This window comes from Tursiops truncatus, chromosome 14, assembly GCF_011762595.2.
Source record: "Tursiops truncatus isolate mTurTru1 chromosome 14, mTurTru1.mat.Y, whole genome shotgun sequence".
NCBI lineage: Eukaryota > Metazoa > Chordata > Mammalia > Artiodactyla > Delphinidae > Tursiops > Tursiops truncatus.
In genome coordinates, this window is record NC_047047.1 from 63,198,933 (window position 1) to 63,218,268 (window position 19,336).

Below are 19,336 nucleotides of genomic sequence, written 5' to 3' on the forward strand. Positions count from 1 at the left end.
ATAAAAAAAAAAAAAAAAAAAAAAAAACCACAGCCTGATGGTTTATCATGAGAAAATTCCATCAATGGCTTCCCACAGCTTGTCTACATTTCCAACTGCCCATTCTGTCATTACTACACATAACAAACATCACAGCAAAAGAATTACAGGTGCTGGAATGTATTGTACATTTTGTCCACTGCATCATGCTTCTAAATGTGAAGCTACCTTGACCTTTTCTAGTCATTAAATGGTTGGTGAGTGAGTGAATGCAATAAAGTTATAAAAATAATAAAATTCCTATATACATCTAACATAAAGTTAAAGAAACACAAATATTTAAATGTGACTTGCCTGACACTCTGTCAAGAACTTCCGATAATGTTGTTGAGACCGGCAAATGAAGTGTACGGAACTTGTGGCCTGCTCCATACATTGGATGCTGGATGACATGGCTAGTAGCATTAATTCTACCCTTGTACAGCTGGAAATAAATTTAGAAGAAATTAAGAAGGTTTTTTTGAAATGTATATCATTATATAACAATTTCAGAAGCATAAAACAACAATTCAGTAATGCATACAAAAATGTAAAGAGTTTATTTTATATATTTCTTCAAATGTGGCATGTCTGCCATGCGATTTGTTCATCATACTTTGCATTAGCACTATTGTACCTAATAATCTGTCAATCCCACCGCCCAAATCAAATTATACTATCCATGGCAAGTTACAACTAGGTTATTTTGGACAGAGAGGGTTAGCTGAGATTTTTAAGTCCTATGCTTAAGTATAAAGGTTGTGCTAGTTTCACTTTGCTAGCACAACCTCTGATTTCTAATTTCATTTCATTTCATTAGAAATTAGAACAGAGATAACTGAAAGCTCTGACATGAAAACATAAAATATTTTTACACACAGCTCATCATAAAGATTTAATTTAATTGTTAAATACTCACTGGGCAGGGAGACTGAAGAAACATTGTCACTTTCTCATCCTCTAACATCAGTTGCAAAAATAATCTACGTACAAACCCTGAAATGTTCCCTGATGTTGGAAGGTTCCCTCTTTGAGGAGATGTCTGAAATAGTTCACAGAGAACCTGGCAAAGTGAGAGATTTAAAAAGTTAAATGAGGTATTTACTTGCAGCTTTATATTTTAAAGAACAAAGAGGAAATTTTAAATGTGGATTAATAAGTGTATTTGAATTCATCAAATCAGCAATTAAAGATTATATGGAAGTAGACAAAAAGTTAAAAGTGAAATACAAATTTCTGTGGATGAGAGAAGTTACTACTACAGGGTTTTCACATAATAAATACCCAGCAAAACCAACTTAATTTTAACTTCAGTCAATATCAATGTGGTTACAATACAACAAAAATTTTGAAAAAATATATTAAAAATATAAAACAAAGCCTTAACAAGAAGCTAAGTGATGATTATTAGGCCAGAAGACAATGGAACACAAAGTTTCATACTACCCACAGGCACAAACCAAATTGTGAAATGTCCGTATTCAAGGACTTGGTTAAAATTGGTAATTTAAGCATTTCTTTCAAATTAGACACATTAAGTAGATACAGTTTCCCAATAATTAATTAGTTTACGCAACAAAGTACCTTCCTCTTCTTAAAGTTAAATCATTCAGTATATTTTGAAAATTATGATAGCTCATCCTTCTAGATTCTAAAATTATGATAGCTCATCCTTCATTAATAGTTTAACCTGAATAAGCACTATCAAATAAGGGGGTAAAAATAGAAGCTGGTTCCTATTTATTGGTGTCTACCATGTCTCAGACAGGCTCTATGCTAGATACTTCATATACATGATCATATTTAATCCTCTCAAAAGAAGAAAACCTTTTGAGAGGCAGGTATTACTATCTCCATTTTATAGTTTAAACAACTTGCTGAAGATCTCAACAGACAGAAACTGGCAAAAAGCAACTAGAATTATGCTCCAGATAACTCCAGCTTTCAACATTTTTGGCTCTGTGGACTTAATACAATAAAATCATCTTTCATACCTTTAATGTGATTTGTCAGGAGTCTCCTATCTGAAACTTATTCTAATGTCTGCTTCATTAGAAGCAAATCAACAGCTCTAACAATCCGGTTACTATAAAATGCAATGCCTCAATGCTGTGAGGCACTTGATGGCCACCTTCAAGTGGTCAATCCTGTTCCAATAGCTGAAGCGTTGTTTTTTTGTTTTTAATATTTTTATTTATGTATTTATTTGGCTGTGCCGGGTCTTAGTTGCGGCATGCGAACTCTTAGTTGCAGCATGTGGGATCTAGTTCCCTGACCAGGGATCGAACCCAGGCCCCCTGCATTGGGAGCGCGGAGTCTTAGCCACTGGACCACCAGGGAAGTCCCTGAAGCGTTGTTCTTTTGATTAGGGGCAGTTTTTTAAAAGGAGGAATGTATGATCTTTAGCTAGAATCTCCATGAATTTGCCCATCATTCATCAGAAATAATAACTGATTTATGTAACAGTTGAGGAGAGGAGGGAGGAGATATCAGTAATTTTAATTATGGTTTAAATTCAAATCCTTAAATGCAACCAACCCCAAACTTCACCATCACCTGGCCTTAATACATGATCCTTTCTGAGCTAATTTCAAGAGTGCCATGTTACAGCACATTAAAATAATAAGACACTGGAACATAGCCAGTTCTTCTACTCTTACCTGGGCCATCAGCTTTTGATTATTAGGGTGACATGAAATGCACTGCAGAAAGAATGCAACAGTTGCATTCTCAATTGCTGTCCTCTGTTGAGTAGTCAATCCTGTTGTAGCAGCTGAAGAAAGAGAAGCTGATCTTGCACTGGTCTGCTGTGCACCTAAATTATGTCCTCCAGAAGTGGACCCAGAGTGACACAATAAAAACAGAAGTGCTGTCCATAGTGGATTGACTTCAGACCCACCAAGCCAGTCTTTCATAATATGGCTATTGCCAACTTCTGTCAAAAACCTAAGAATAGGAGCAACCAGGTCTGCTGTGATAGGCATCTTATTACATTGTTGTGGAACGTGATGCCGCCTGAGTTTGTCCTGGGAAATATCTATTGATTGAGCAATGCTTTCAGAATAAGAAATGTGGCTAAAACAGAAACTAGCCAGACTCCTCACAAGAAGAGAAGGCAAACCTGAGTCCAGTAATTGTTTGATAGCTTCTGGAGATTGAGAAGAGGAAGCAAGGGTTGCCAAATGTGATTCAGTTAGTGCAAGAGGTGCTTGTGCATTTTTAGAGTCATCTGTTAAAGATGAACTAAGATCTTGCTTTTTGCTATCATCTGTCATGGACAGTCCATGGTGACACTGCATTGGAGGAGGGGTAATTCCCATCCAGCCCATAAGCAAAGAAAAATAACTTGGGTGTATGTGGCACATCGAGCAAAGTAGACTGTCAACAGCTTTCTTCAAAACCATGTTGCAGGAAAGAGACATGGACCAATTAAAAAGTAACCTACGGAATAAAAGATACCATGTTAACAATATATACATATATTTAGTATGACCTCTTTGTCAATTATTTCTACTAGAAATCACTTTCATGAAAATTATATAGTTTGACGTTCAATATAATGACACTGTAATGTTTCAGGAAGACTGTGATAAACATCATTAAGTACTTCAGTAGACTGGAAGTTAGATTAGATTTGTAAAATGAGTATAGAAAACCAAGAGATCTATATCAAAATGGTTCTACCATTCTCTGTGTGACCTCAAAAAAATGACATAAAGAAACAATTAAAAAAATTATACCTAAGAAATGTCTAGACTGAATTCGACATTATTAATGGCTTTAATTCATATCTGCAAAATGAAAACTGTTAGCAAGTTTCACTAATAAGTCATGGATTATGCCAACTGATAGGACCAAATATGAAAATGACAAACTAGAGGACAAAAAGCCAACCTTTTAAGAGTCATGGAACTCTTCAGAAATAAATTATTATATTTTGCTATAGACTTAGCAGTTATTAGGCAGTCAGCTCAACAAAGCCTTAACTGAGTATGGTGAAGAAATGTGGGTTAAGTGGAAACTACTTGTCAAAAGAGCAATCATAACAGCCATCTAGAAAGAAGTAAAAACAACCAATTGTAAAAACTGTCTAAAGTAGTCTCTCAAAATTTCTAGCTACACTTTCCCTCCAAAGTTGCATATTAAAGATAAAAAAGATTCTGGCAGGTAAATTTGCAGATGAGAATAAACATTATGACCTGCAGGAGAATATATTAAACATTCCAATTTTAGGTGGGAAAAGCAGCAATGACACTAATGTAGCTTCTTAAAACTTGAAGATAAATTAATTAAATTTGTGTACCATATCGTTTCGAAATTATACCAATTATACTTAACTAGTACTTTTTGAAGTATTATTTTTATATAAATAAAAATGTAAAATGCTGTTTCATCAAGTAAAAATCTAAAGTGATCTAGTACTGGGGGAAAAGAGAATTTCACAAATCATACTTACTCAAAGAGCTCTCGGTCTAGCAGTGCTGGTAAATCATACTCTACCAGCAGCTCATAACTGTGCCACAGAATTGCTGCTACACAGTGCAAGTGAGAAGGAGATGGCATCAAAAGACCATACTCTATTGTTGAAGAGTTAGGACACATGTAGCTCATCCTGCCACTTCTTTTCATAGCAGCCACTCTTGCAGAATCACTGACCCATTTTAACAAGGCTTGAATTCTTAAAAGAAGAAGATGAATTTGAATAACCAATTATACTCCAGCTGACATTTAATACAGATAAATACCACCACTGCATGTAAGTAATGTGTTTATCAGAATAATATACTGATTTTTCTCAATAGTTTTAATATATCAATAAAATAGGAGGGAAAAGGAATTATACAATCAATAAGGTCATAGTAACTCTAATTTTCCAAAACCCTACCAATCTTAAGCAATGAAAATGTTTGAGATAACTCAAGTCTAATTCAGCAAATAATCATTGATTCTTACCTCATTTATGACAGAATATATAAATATCCAGAATTACAGGATACACAGCTTAAACAAACTCACTCTGTCCTCTAAATTTTCACTCACCTTGTAACAAATCCACATACCACAGAGCAGCGATCTGGGGCCAGTTCTTCATTGTGCAGAATTTCATGCAATACAGCATGAAATGTTTCACAACTCAGGCCCCCAAGCATTAAATACTAGTAGTAGCCACCCACCCTCTTTCACTCTGACAACAGAATAGCCCCAACATATGTTCTTTTCCAAGTGCCACTCTACACTCAAGTCCCTAGAGCTGGAGACCACAAAATGAGAGCAAAAGGCTTTTTAAAGCAGTAATGCTTTGGAGTTTGTATTTTGGGGAGGTGGGAGGTGAGACTTATTGTCAAGTTCTTAAAACACTGTATTTATCTTTGTTTTTGTTTACTTTTAAATGTCTAGTTTAGAGCACAAGATTCTCTGCTTCAGGGTAAAAGAAATGGGAATTGGAACGTATATAATACTACTTAATCCCTCTCTCTACCCTGAAGGACTGAAGGGTAAGATGCTTTAAATTGCATATGACAGGACATAAGGACAAGTCATAGAAAAAGAAGGGAGATGAGGCAATTACAGAAGAGTAACATTTTCTAGAAAAACAGCAGCCAACAATCTTGTCATTAATGTTAGTTCTGAAACATTCTGAAATATTTACATTTGCATTTATGCTAAGAAAATAATTTTAAATGCAATTTTCTTCTTATGATAAAAAAAATTTTTAAATAATCACAAGAGATTTAAAGAAACCTATTCTAGAAAAATATTTAGCACATATTTTTAATGTATTTTTAAATCCTATTAACAATTATGAATTGACATAAATTCGTATTTACTTTGTCAAAAATACTCCAGTATATTTTTAAATATAATACAGGTATCACATAGTTTATATAAAGCAAAAAGTTTAATGGAAAGGAAGTCAGCCTATTTAATATTTTAAAGTTACCCTGTTGAAACTAATTATACTTTGTTCAATATGTCCTTTAAATATTTTTAATCCAGAGAACCTGAAAGCAATGAGCCTAAACTAAATGAAAGCTATTACATTACCAGAGATTAAGTAACAATTTTTCCGAGATGCCCTCACTGTCTGTCACTCTAATTCATACCCTTAAGTCTGACCTTCATAAATCTTCCCTTATGAGTGACACTGCTCTGTCTTCCCAGTCCTGAGGGCACAAGCTGGACTCAATAAACTTTACCTCTCCAGTATTAGCACAATGTCAAGCATATAGCAACTACTTGGTAAATAGCTATAAAATGAGTAAGCACCTACAAAAAATAATCTGTTAATAATTTATGAAGTAAGACATTTAATAACATACCAAATGATTTCATTTTAAACACAAACTAATAACAATATTAAAGAATATTAATTGGATATAAAATATTCAATATACTTCAAAGGATATTAACTCAGGAAACAATCTCTAGTATGAAGATAATTTATATTATTTATAGAATCACACACTCTATAAATATGTTCTCCAGATACAGACGATATACATAAAACCAGAGAATACCAAAGTATCATTTAAAAATTTATCAACTGAAACATTTTTCAAAATTACTTGGAGTCCCTATCAATTTGGAGGTAAAAGACATCAAGGAAGATCTACACTAGTAAAACTCATCTAAAATTACCTATACCGAAAGATCACTAAACATTTAGGTGAAACATTCAGATATTATTTACTTGGTATGATAATGTTTCATTTTGTGGTACGAAGCAGGAGAAAGAGGGTAAGGAGTATATGAAAAGTTGTCCGTGAATAATATAATCAATAGCAATAAGTAATCAATAAAAACAAACATTATTACTATTAACAAAATACTCCAAGTACCTAATATTGACACAATATTCCTATATTTCTACATGTTTAGTAATACCTAAGCTTAACTTTTATGAAAAGATCTAAAAAGAATGCATTCCAGGACTTGCCTAGTGGTGCACTAGTTAAGAATCCACCTGCCAATGCAGGGGACACGGGTTTGAGCCCTAGTCTGGGAAGATCCCCCATGCTGCGGAGCAGCTAAGCCTATGCACCACAACTACTGAGCCTGTGCTCTAGAGCCCGCGAGCCACAACTACTCAGCCCGCATGCCACAACTACTGAAGCCCGTGCTCTGCAATGAGAAGCCACCACAATGAGAAGCCCGTGCAACACAATGAAGAACAGCCCCCACTCGCTGCAACTAGAGAAAGCCCACGAGCAGCAATGAAGACCCAACACAGCTAAAAATAAATAAACTAATTAATTTAAAAAAAGAAAAATAAAGCATTCCAAGTAACATTCACTACATCTGATTGTGTGTATGTGTGTCCTCCTATGAAAACTGAGATCACCACATACCTACCTGTCTTTTGTTCCAGGATCCTGAGTTGTCCCAAGCTGGTAAAGAATATCTATCGTAGAGTCAGAAGAGAGTCCATTCAGTCTTCCAAAAAGTAAAGGGCTATTCAAATCTTGCAACAAAGAATCAAAAGGAAAAATTTGCTAAATAAGCAAATGGGATGAGAAGATTTGCTCAATTTAATCTTAAATTATTCATTAAAAATAACTTCTGTAAATTTCAACAACAGAAACAAAACTCCAAAAATAATGAAGCCATAATGGAAGTTAATTTCAGAAACAGAATTAATCACAAATATCACATAGTTCAACTGTCATTATTTTGCAGATATGTAAAAATTAAAATATCAAAATTGTCACCTGTAGGATCACTGCCTGATGCTGCACAATTTCTCAGAAGAATGTCTATAAGCTTCAGGCCAATTCTAGTGGACTGCAGTCCTATCTTTACAAGCACAACCTCAATGTTGGGTGAATGCATTCCACAGTATGGAGACATCAATAAGGCAGCACAAGTCTGTAGCAGATTAGCAGTAGGTGCAGCTGCACTTGCCATCATTCCTTCCAGATCACTTATGTGAGTAAGGCAATGATGTAATAACCGTAACCATCCAATACTGCAATACACAACACAAAATGGCCTATATGGGTAAATTTAAGTAGCTTAAATTACTTCAGGGGTAAAACAAAACTTCTCAAAGATCAGCATGTTGTGGATGGACCTAAAGATTGTCATACTGAGTGAAGTAAGTCTGACACAGAAAGACAAATATCATACAATATCGCTTATATGTGGAGTCTTAAAAAAAGGGGTACAAGTGAACTTATTCACAAAATATAAGTAGAGTCATGGATGTAGAAAACAAACTTATGGTTACCAGGGGGTAGGCTGGGGGAGGGATAAATTGGGAGATTGGGATTGACATATATACACTACTATATACAAAATAGATAACTAATAAGAACCTGCTGTATAGCAAGGGAACTCTGCTCAATACTCTGTAATGACCTACATGGGAAAAGAATCTAAATAAAAAACAAGGAGAGGATATGTATTAAAAAAAAAATTCCTTGTGACTTATAAAGCAGAAAAAAAAAGAAAGAAAAAAATGAAAAGATCAGCATGTTGTATTTCGTAAGTAGCACCAATCTACGTTAAAAAGTACTTTTAGAATACTGTAACATCAATAAAGAATTAAACACACAGTAAGTTTCCCCTATAACATAAAAAAATACTTAAGTGCTAGTAGCATGTAGGAATTATGAACTTCCTTTTTATTTAATTAGTCAGGAAATGTTTTTGTATATACATATATTTATATGCATAAATATAAACTGCAAAGGATCACAGAATTGCAAAACTGTAAAGTCTTGACAGCTCAAGAATAAAAAAGAAATCCTAAATTTTTTTGTCAGGTAAAACTTATATTAAGACAATCTATTAAATTTTCAACCATCAAACGTTACCAGAAGAATGTAAATTAAAGGATATATTCAGATCCTTCTTTGTTTGGTCAGTTTGTATGGTTCAAATCTAACCCTCTGCAGACTGGCAACTTAGGAATGACCATATAGGGCTAGGTGCCTATCTATATGATCAATTTGTATGCTTCAGATGTATTCTTGGGGATAGGCATTTGGAAATGCTTACATAAGACTACAATCCAAAGAACTGGAACCCACACCCACATATACCACATTGTGGATCATCCCAAGGATTAAACATACATAAATCTCAATTTTAACCAGCCTCAAGGTTTTGCTTCTATAGAATTATTCTTTATTACACTTAATAAAATTATGATATTGTTTAGATACCTATGGAACAAAGAATTTCCTAAACTCTAAAAAAACAAAAAAACAAAAAAAACCACAGTATAAACAATTTCATGAAAAGCACAGAAAGGTTTTTCTTAAGAATGAGAAACCACATACCTTGTTTTGGATACCTGATCTTCAGATGGAAGAAAAGGATTATTAACTGTTGCTGAAGAAGTGGTACCAAAAGCAGTGAGGCCCAGTAATTTAATTTGTGAAAGGCCTAATGTGCTGGCATCTCGTGGACGATGAAGTCTAAGGCAGACAGCAGAAGCTACTTCAGCTTTTACAAGCTGAATTTTTATGTAGGTGAGACCACTTGTGACAACAGGAGTGGATAATGGTAGCATATTTACCCCATCTGCACTTACTTCAACAGACACTGAGGATGGGCAGGCTACAGGAAGAGAAAATTGAACAATTACTAAAGGAAAAGTAAACTAGAGTTCATATTTTAGTGGCAATCCCAGTAAAACAGCTTTCAGTTATATTCATTATGAACTCATAAAAAGAAAATGTATACACCAAGTCATACTTTGTCACTGACTTTCACCATAACTGATTTTACAGCTATTATATGAAATTCACAGTATAATAAAAATTATATTTAAAAAATTCTAACATTAACCTAAAAAAGAGTAACTGAAGATATGCAATCCACATGTACTTAATTCGCTCCAAGAAAAGAAAAATAGGCAATAACTTACTCTATTATTTCTACTTTACTCAGAATTATCACCAACAATATGGTGATTAATATGCTATGGTTTACTGTTGTAAATTGGGAGGAATGTAACTTAAAAAGTACTTTTTCACAAACTCATTATTTCACTACTACCATACTGCTATGATTTTAAACACAGTTGAATTTAGAAATTGCTTTTGCCTCTAATCTGTTTTTGCCTTTCAAAATTTAAACAAACATCCAGAATACTTAAAAATAAAACCATTTCCTGCTAAAATTTAAGAAGGCCCAATGAAGTAATAACTGGCAGCTGTTATGGGAAAATTTCTTTCTCACAAACATGGAAGCCCATATAATAAATTTATCTATCAACTAAAACAACCTTTGAACTTTGACTTTAATTTCAACTGTAAAATTAGGAAGTAACTTTTATTATTTGCCAATTACACTCCTGGTTTACACTGAGAACTAGACAAGTCACATCAATTTTTAAATTTAATCTCACCTTTTGAGATAAGTATTATCCACATTATTTAATCTCTTTGAATCTGTCAATACAAACTGACAAAGAGATTAAATAATCCAAACCCCCCAATGAACAAAGGCACATTTTATATTCAAGCCCATGTTTGATTCTAAAGGCTATGTTATTTCCACTGAAACACACTATATCTTCAGTTTCTGCTCCAATCCAAAACCAAAATTATTAATCACACTTGTATTGGAGAACACCTAACCTACTGATTTTTCATAATGTACAGAGTTCTCCATTGTAACATCCTTCCTGTCCCAATTCCTATGTGCAAATTCTAGCTACACTCCAAAGCCACCATTCACATGAACCACTTTCTCCTTCTGAATAAAAGGAGCTTCCTCCTCATCTTAGATTATCCCCTAAGTCTTACACTGACTTATATTTTGCCATGTAATATAATTATTTTTGACCTGCTAAAACACTGTGCATTAGTCTATTTTTCTTCTGCCATTTTATTCACTATATCTATTTTTATCTAACGTGTGGATTCCACAACTGTATTAGAGTATAATAATCTAATCTTGCAAATAAGTGGAAAAATTGATTCTTCCAAATATGCCAGGGGTCTACAAAATTCCCTATAGTTCTTCATTAAATTACTCAGTGACATATGACAGCAATGAGAATCAATCAATGAAGATAAATGACTGTGACAACTTCAACAATTCTGTACAAATTATTATATTTATATTGAAAGAATTTGGGGACCCTCATAAACTTAAAATAGTACTTCATATTCCTTCATGAATACTTAAAGGAGTTCCTGCTCCTTTTAATGTACAACTTTTCTAAAAATTCTTTTCAATTATTTAACGTTGCGAAGTTACAACAAAATGTATTCAATGAAAATGCATCAATTGAATGATACTCAAAATATTAAAAATCTAAAGATCATAAATATTCAAAATATCACATTCAAAGTATTAAGGCAGATGTAATTACCTTACAATGGGAAGGGGAATCTATGCTAATTTCACCTTACAGAGCTAGGACTGAGGACCAGCCTAGAAAAACTAAGACTGCTGTCTACAGCTGTATAAACTAACTCATTTTATCTTAATGCTATATAGATAGCTTCATAAATTTGAGGGAAGAGGAAAGGCAAAATAATATATAACTAGAATATATTTGTTTAAATTTCATCACACACTCTATTTGTTTCAGGGGAATAGCCATGTCAATTCATTTGATGGGAAATGATTCGGTGGTAGTGTTAAATATTATATTAAAACTGTTCAAAATTAAGCGATCTGGAAATTGTATCTAAGTTAATCACTGTTTGCTAAGTATTTTTCTCATTTTTTAAATGCTTCTAAATTATAGTTTATTTTCATGATGGATCTTTACAAAAAATATTACTCACTTGCAAGAGATGCAAGGTGAGGTTGGATATGTATCTCTTTAAGAAGCACTGCTGCAGGAAGGTGAATGGTAAGGTCGCACCAAGCCTCCTCTGGCAGAAAGATGTAGGACCAAGCAGCAGAGCGAGCTCTTCTATGGGGTGGTGTGGCCTGCAAAAGCACCTCAGCTGGTTGGGCAGTAGGACTGCTAGATGTGATTGTACCTACAGAAGTATTTTAAATAAAATAAAAACTTGCAAAAGAAACCCAATAAGGCATCAAGAACTATTCAAACCATAATAATTACACTAGAAAAATTAGCTAAAAACATGAACATTTAATACTATGAATGTACTTAATACATTTAGCATAATTTGTTACAGTATTCACAAAACCTCAGGACATCCAGTCAACTGGCAAGGCGACAAATTCACTGTTAACTGCTGCCTAATTTCTATGCACTAACATGTCAAATGAAAACTAAACTAGCAACAACAAATCTAGCACAGTAATTCTCAAATGATTTAAGTAAAAAACAATGTCCAATACAGGCTTCAGCTTGAAAATAATCACCTTTATTCTAAATTGTCAATATTCATGAGTTAGAAATATGAAAAGAAAAATATAAAAAGAAACTATGTAGAATGGAAAAAAAGAATAACTATATAAATCTGAAACTTCTTATAAAAAAAAGTACCACTCCAAATAAGAAGGAACAAGTCCTTTAAAACTAACATTTACAATGAAAACTGACATAAGAATCTACTACTTAGTTTCATAAATTGTGTTCTATTTAAACTCAGAAATAAAAACAAATTTTACTACTAAAGAACAATTAAAAACTTCCTTCTAATCAGTAGAATGTTTGGAAAACTACTACTTTTAAAATCAATGGCTTGTAATTGAAATGGTGATACTGTAACACAATCAATTTACTTTGACAACTATTTTTGCTTCATACCAGCCAATTAACTACTACTTAAATTCATACCCATAAGATGAAATAACTCTTTTCTTACCCAGGGGTGCAAAGTTATGGATCCCTTCTGCATTGTCAGGCTCAGAAGCTAGTATTCGTGTTTTCAAAGTGCTGTCAACAGCTTTATTCGGACCAGAGTCAAGAAATTTCATAATAGTTGATACCATACTTCTTGCAGTGTTTACAATAGCCCTTGTACTAGTAACCATATTGTTGCAAATGAGCTGAACACCACCTAAATTTAAAGAGAATACTAAATGAAAATTATCTTAACATAGCTGATTTGACATTGAGTCAACTTTCACAGAAGACTACAAAAATAAGAACATAATTTACTATCAAATGGTTACACTTAAATGACAGTTTTGTAACTTTGTCTTACCCATATCGTGGAATGCTTTCAAGGCATCACTAGTATCCAGTACTCTCAAAATGAACCACAATAATGGTTCAGATAACTGGCAAGTAGCGAGAGAGCCCTAAAAAGAAAACCATACATGTATACTGTGATTTTTAAAAGGTGATTATTAATTTCCTGTGAATTACGACAACTAAATTTCTTATTGAATGTAATATTCTTTTACAGTTAATTATTATAAAATGGCAACCTTAACCTAAATCACTAAATACAAAATGTCTGCCAAAATATTTAGGAAATCTTAACCTGAATCAAAAAGGAAGTGAACAGTCTCCTCTCTGAACTCAGCATTTTTTGCATCTGTGTTTACCTACTATTATCATTTTCTACCTGAAATTAATGTGCATCGATTTTGTTTTCGAGTAGACAGTACTTTCATTTAAAACATGTATCCTTCTCAAATATCTTTGTATCTTCCAATGGGGAAATATATATACACATGCAATGTATATTTATGAAAATGGTAATTATACACTGACATATAGAAGATTCCTTAAGAAACTGTTTTAAAATCTGCTTTTGAAAAAAATGGTAAATGGACTAGAAATTAAAATAATCACACTGGCTCCTAAAATCTCATTTTTTAAAAAGGAAATTTAAAAAGTAGTAACATTCTAACCTATGTCTCTTTTAAAATGACCCTAACCCCTTTTAACTGAAAGGAAACTAAATATGTAATTTAAGCTTGAAAAAAAATACTCATATTAAATTTTCATATGTAACATCTACGAAGAACATGTTGGTTTTCAACTATGCTATGGTTAGGGAAAAGGAAAGAACTACTTCTTAAGACAATGGAAAGAAAATCTAAAATTTAAAAATATGTTAAACATTTTATTCTTACATCACTGTAGTCATCTTTGACAGTTTCAAGGAAACTTTCCTCTCCAACTTCTACTAGTAATCTATAGTTCTCACCTGCTGACTCCATTCATTTTCCAACATATAACTAGAATACTCTGTCTCTGTCTTACAAATAATTCTCTGCTCCCATTGCTAGTAACTACTTAAATTACTGCAATTGTTGCTGGATTGAACTTACCTGTCTGCCCATATATCCACAGGCCATGTAGGTTAAAATTGGCTGCAGCATCATGTGAACTGTAGAAGCTTTTTTACTAAGTGTTGTCAGTATGGTAAATAATCCATCCCCAACTGATATGGCATCTAACCCACCATGAAAGTTTTCGTGTTTGGTGAGATGTAATCCACTTGCCCCTAGTTTAAATAAAAAGATGACACATTTTTAAAAAGCATATCCTTAAAAACCATAATAATTAAAATAGAGTCTTAAAAGCCATTTTACCCCCAAACCACTGAAGGATGGGTACATAAAAGCTGTGTGTGTGTGTGTATACATATACACATATCTAGAAATTAAAATATCTCTCATAACATTCAGTAGAGGATGTTTTTTGGTATCTTTTATAGGAGATACCTCTGTTGTTGGTAACAATAAAGTTGCCCTATTACATGACTGAGGAACATCATTATACATACCAAAAAGAAAAGGAGAGAAAAATAAGTGATACTATTATGTGACTAAACTTCAAAACTTTTAATCAAAAAGATATGGTTGTTTCCCTTACATGAAAAAAGAAATACTAATAAGCAAAAATATATCAGGAATGGATTTTGTCACAATTTACAGAAGTTTAATTAGTTAAAAAAATTAACATATTAGCTTTCAAATAGGTAGAAAAGTAAAGCAACAATATATAAATTTTACATTGATATATGTGTCATAGAAACTGTTAAACTTGAACAAAATTTTATACTTCACTTTTTAAAAAACTGTGAATAAATAAATCTTACTCATTCCCTAATACAAAATTCGATGTGAAATTCTTCACCGTTAAAATGTTAGCGATACGTGACTATAAATTATGGTACCTAACTTACAAGACTGATTTTTTTCTTAATTCACTACAAGTTATTTTGTTAGTATTTTCCAATTTTTAAAAAATTCACACTTAAAAATTTTCAACTGATTGAAGCCACTCTATAAAAGTTTTCACTAATAAAAATCAGTCATGCTAAGAAGTTTACAAAAAAGTAACTCTGCATTATAAAGTAAAAAGAAAATGAATTCATACATTGCTAAAGGAAAGAGATATAGTACTAGAAACAAGTATAAGATTAATATTCTTAATATTAATACGTACCAATTATCATCGCCATGGCACTGCTATTACACAGGCCCAGAGCCGACAAAATCTGGCTCATTATCTGTTGGTTGGCTAACACTAAGTCAGCGACATATGCAGGTGATCCTTGAATACTACTACTGCTTCCATTACCATCTTTGCCTCCTGAAACTTTTTCTTCATCTGAAACACTGTCTGTCGTATTGGTGGTCACAGACACTCTTGCACTGTATTCCCTATTGCCCGAAAGAGGCAGCTGTACTAAAATGTTAACCAGTTTTAACAAATCAAACATGAGTTGATCTCTTGTCATTTCACCACAAACTGCTTTTGCATCACCTGGACGAATGAGGTTGGCAAAGAGTCCCCCAAAGCATGCTCGAGCACCCACTGAGCTATCTGATCCACTTCGAGACATTACTTTGTCTGAGCAAGTGATATAGTGGTGCACTAAAAAAGTGACAGACTCTATCACAGCAGAAATAGTACTAACTGAAACGACTTCAAAATTCTGCTCCAAAGTGAATTCTAAGAGCTTTACTTGGGCATCAAGAGGTCCTTGGCCTGTCTGGAAGGCACCCCTGCAGAAAAAGAGAGAGGATTAAAAATTAATCCATTTTAAATTGTTTTGAAAGGAGTAACCACCAGAATACAAGAAAGCTAAACAATAATTAAACTGCTGGTATTCACTATTTCATTTTGTAGCAAAGAGTTTCCAGCTCTTCTGAGTTCTTCTTGTTCTTGCCTCCATTTTATCATATAAAATAAAAAATGAATTCCCTTCCAAATAGAAAACTGAAGGACAAGTAAATCAAAGAGATGATTTTGAAGCTACAGACTAAAATAATTATATATCACAAGGCACTCCTCATAATGAATGAGCTCTGGTTTGTTACAACCTCAAATGTTGTTAGTTTAAATATTTCTTACTGATTTTGATTTTCAAAAATTAAGATTCAATCAAGTAATTCTTATGCATCAAAATTGAATGCTCTCAAGTTCTACTTATGCCTAAGAAATAGAAAGCTGGAAAGGTCATTGGCCCCAATTTACCAATTAAAAAAGCCAAATTAACTCTAAAGTCATAACTTTTCTTGAACCCATCAGAGAGCTAAGGTCAAAAGAGTACCAAAAAGCCTGAAATCCATGAAAAGATAGGCACCTCCTCCAAGAAGACAGAATATGAGCATTGGCTTTCCTGTCGCAGAATCTGGGAAGTCGAGATGCTGGCAATATGCATATGGTTAAGAAGAATTCAGCTAAAATACTTTACAAGTTGTTAAACCCCAGGTATGTAAGCGTGGTAACACTGAACCCTTGGAGTTCATACCCATTCACAGGCATCCTCCCTCACCAACCCCCACACATATCTTGCCCTGTGCATCTATTCCATCTGGCTGTTCCTGAGCTATACTTTATATAACTGGTAAAATAAATAAAGTGTTTTTCCTGAGTTCTGTGAATCCTTCTAGCAAATTACTGAACCTGAGGGGGGGATTGTGAGAACCCTTGAATTTGTAGTCAAATGATACAAAAATGTGGGTAACCTGGGGACCTTGGACTTGTAAGTGCCCTCTGAAGTAAGGGCAGTCTTGTGGGATTGAACAGTTAAAACTGTAAACCTGAGGCTAACTTTGGATAGTGGCAGAATAGAACTGAACTGTAGGACACAGGTTGATGTCAGATAATCAGGGAAGTGGTGTTAAAAAAGACACCATGTATTTGGTGCTAGTGAAAAAACCCCTCAAATACCAATAGCTGTTTCCTACCACTGGAGAGAAGGAAATGCTCTCCTCAGAAATGGCCAAAGATATAAGCCAGAGTTTGGCTGACAAAAAGAAGGAAAAATTTATTGAGAAAGCTCCTTCCCCTGAGGTTCAGTCACAGAGGGCCTGCCAAAGACTGAGGCTGGACACAATATCGGAAAACACCTGCCATCACTAGGAGTCTAGTGAACATTAAGAAACAAGCAAAAGCAGTTGACTGCTAGAGATGGAGCCATGGAGAGAGAGTCCCTCTGTGGTACAAATGTATAAGGAACAACAAAAGCTAAGGATGGAACAATAAAACTGGAAACCACCCCCTTTACCCTGACTCACATCGAAACAGAAGCTAACTAGATCATTTTGAAGCTGACAAAACACAAAAGGTAACCATAGCAACAATAAAACCAAAGCCAGGTCAAATCTTGAAAAGAGTGATTCAAATCCTCACACTAATCACCCAGTAGAAGAGGCTTGTCCATTTCCAGGCATAAATACTATTTACTTCAGTGTCTAAAAGATATGTGATTATCCAAAGCAAAAATTGTACGGATGTATTATGTTTACAGCATATGTAAAAGTAAACATATGATACCTACATCACAAAAGATGAGACAAAGAAACTGTAAATTTACTGCTAAAGTTCTTACATTATATGTGAGCTAAGATATAATAATATATGAAAGCAGAATGTGATGAAATAAAGACGTATATTGCAAAGCTAGGGAAAACACTATAATCAAAATTTCTGTTATAAATAATAATACTAGAAACAAAATGAAATCATTATAAAAATTACTTAATCCAAAAGTAGGCAAGAAAAAAAATTTTTAAGGGAAGAATAGATTAAATAAACAAAACTGGCAAAGTGATACATTTTAGTCCACTAAATCAATAACTACATTAAATGTAAAGTGGTCTAACAGATCAATTAAGAGACACATATTGTCAAACACTTATACAAGAAAAACTGAAAGAAGGAAATAATAACTATTAGAGCAAAATTTAATGAAATTGGAAATGAAAAAATAAAGAATATCAACAAAGCTTTAAGTTGGTTCTTTGAAAATATCAATAATATTATAAACCTCTAGCAAGAATGACCAAGATAAATAGATTAAAATTACCAATATCAGAAATGATAGAATGAATCAAACTACATACTATAAAACATTAAAAGCATAATTGAAAAAATTACAAATAATGAATTCAACAACACAGATGAAATGAACAAATTCCTTCAAGACACAAACTGCCAAAGTTCACTCAAGAAGAAAGAAAACCTGAATAATCTTTTACCTATAAAATAAGTAGAAACTTTTTTCTATTAATACAAAGAAAACTCCAGACCCTGGTTGTCTCAATGGCAATTACTATCAAATATTTAAATAAGTAATAATCCAATTTACACAACCTCTTCCAGAAAACAGAAAAGGAAACACTCATTTTAGGAGTCCAGGATTATCCTGACATAAAAACCAAAGGCATTATTTTTAAAAATGCAAATATCTCTCATAAGCAGAGATTTTGAAATCTTCAACAAAGCATTTGCGCCACCAGGGAAGCAACAAAGCATTAACTACTTAAACAAGCAAGAAATAAAAAGGATAATACATCATGACCGAGTGAGTATATATCCTGGGAATGTATACTGAGCAACACTTAAAAAAAAAAAAAACAATGTAATTTATCATACCTACAGATTTTAGAAGAAACAATATACGATCATTTCAGTAGGTGCAGAAAAAGCAAAAAGACATACGTACTATTCACTAACCACATGACTGTACAAAGAAAAATCACAAATATATATATAACTCTACGTATAACTATATTTTTGTATCTATGTCTATATGAATAACTATATCTGTATCTATAAATATACCTACAACTCCTCCCAAATTGATCTACAGATTCACGCTTATTCAGTCACAATGGAGCAGAAGTGTTTTTTTGGTTTGATTTGTTTTTGTTTTTGTGGGGGTGGTAGGGGATCAATAAGCTGATCCTAAAACTTACATGTAAAAGCAAAGAAAGCAGAATAGCCAAAACAACTCTAAAACAACAAGAACAAAGTTGGAAAATCCACACTACCAGACCTCAAGAAATAATATAAAAATACCAAACCAGTGTGTTATCGGAAAAGAACAGACAAAAACATCAATTCTATAGAGTCCAGAAATAGAGCAAAACAAATATGGTCAATTGATTTTTGGAAAAGGCAGAAAGAGAATTCAATTTAAAAAGGATGTGTTTTTCAACAAATGGTATAGTAACAATTTGA

At 33.3% G+C, this 19,336-nt stretch overlaps 1 protein-coding gene across 9 annotated transcripts in view; it reads right to left on the reverse strand.

Moving 5' to 3' along the window:
- The window catches only part of BIRC6 (baculoviral IAP repeat containing 6), a 238,238-nt gene that overhangs the window by 92,806 nt on the left and 126,096 nt on the right, over positions 1-19,336 (reverse strand). For all 9 annotated transcript variants that reach the window (XR_004521845.2, XM_033838758.2, XM_033838755.2 and 6 more), the window contains 12 exons: positions 15,308-15,870; positions 14,185-14,360; positions 13,107-13,203; positions 12,765-12,959; positions 11,769-11,969; positions 9,303-9,582; positions 7,728-7,984; positions 7,372-7,480; positions 4,475-4,696; positions 2,679-3,459; positions 938-1,081; positions 334-463 (listed from right to left, as the gene is read on the reverse strand). Coding sequence is in view for 8 of the 9 variants with exons in the window: in XM_033838758.2 (XP_033694649.1) it covers positions 334-463; positions 938-1,081; positions 2,679-3,459; positions 4,475-4,696; positions 7,372-7,480; positions 7,728-7,984; positions 9,303-9,582; positions 11,769-11,969; positions 12,765-12,959; positions 13,107-13,203; positions 14,185-14,360; positions 15,308-15,870 (3,155 nt within the window). In the remaining variant the exon portion in view is untranslated. The remainder of the gene's footprint in view (positions 1-333; positions 464-937; positions 1,082-2,678; positions 3,460-4,474; positions 4,697-7,371; positions 7,481-7,727; positions 7,985-9,302; positions 9,583-11,768; positions 11,970-12,764; positions 12,960-13,106; positions 13,204-14,184; positions 14,361-15,307; positions 15,871-19,336) is intronic.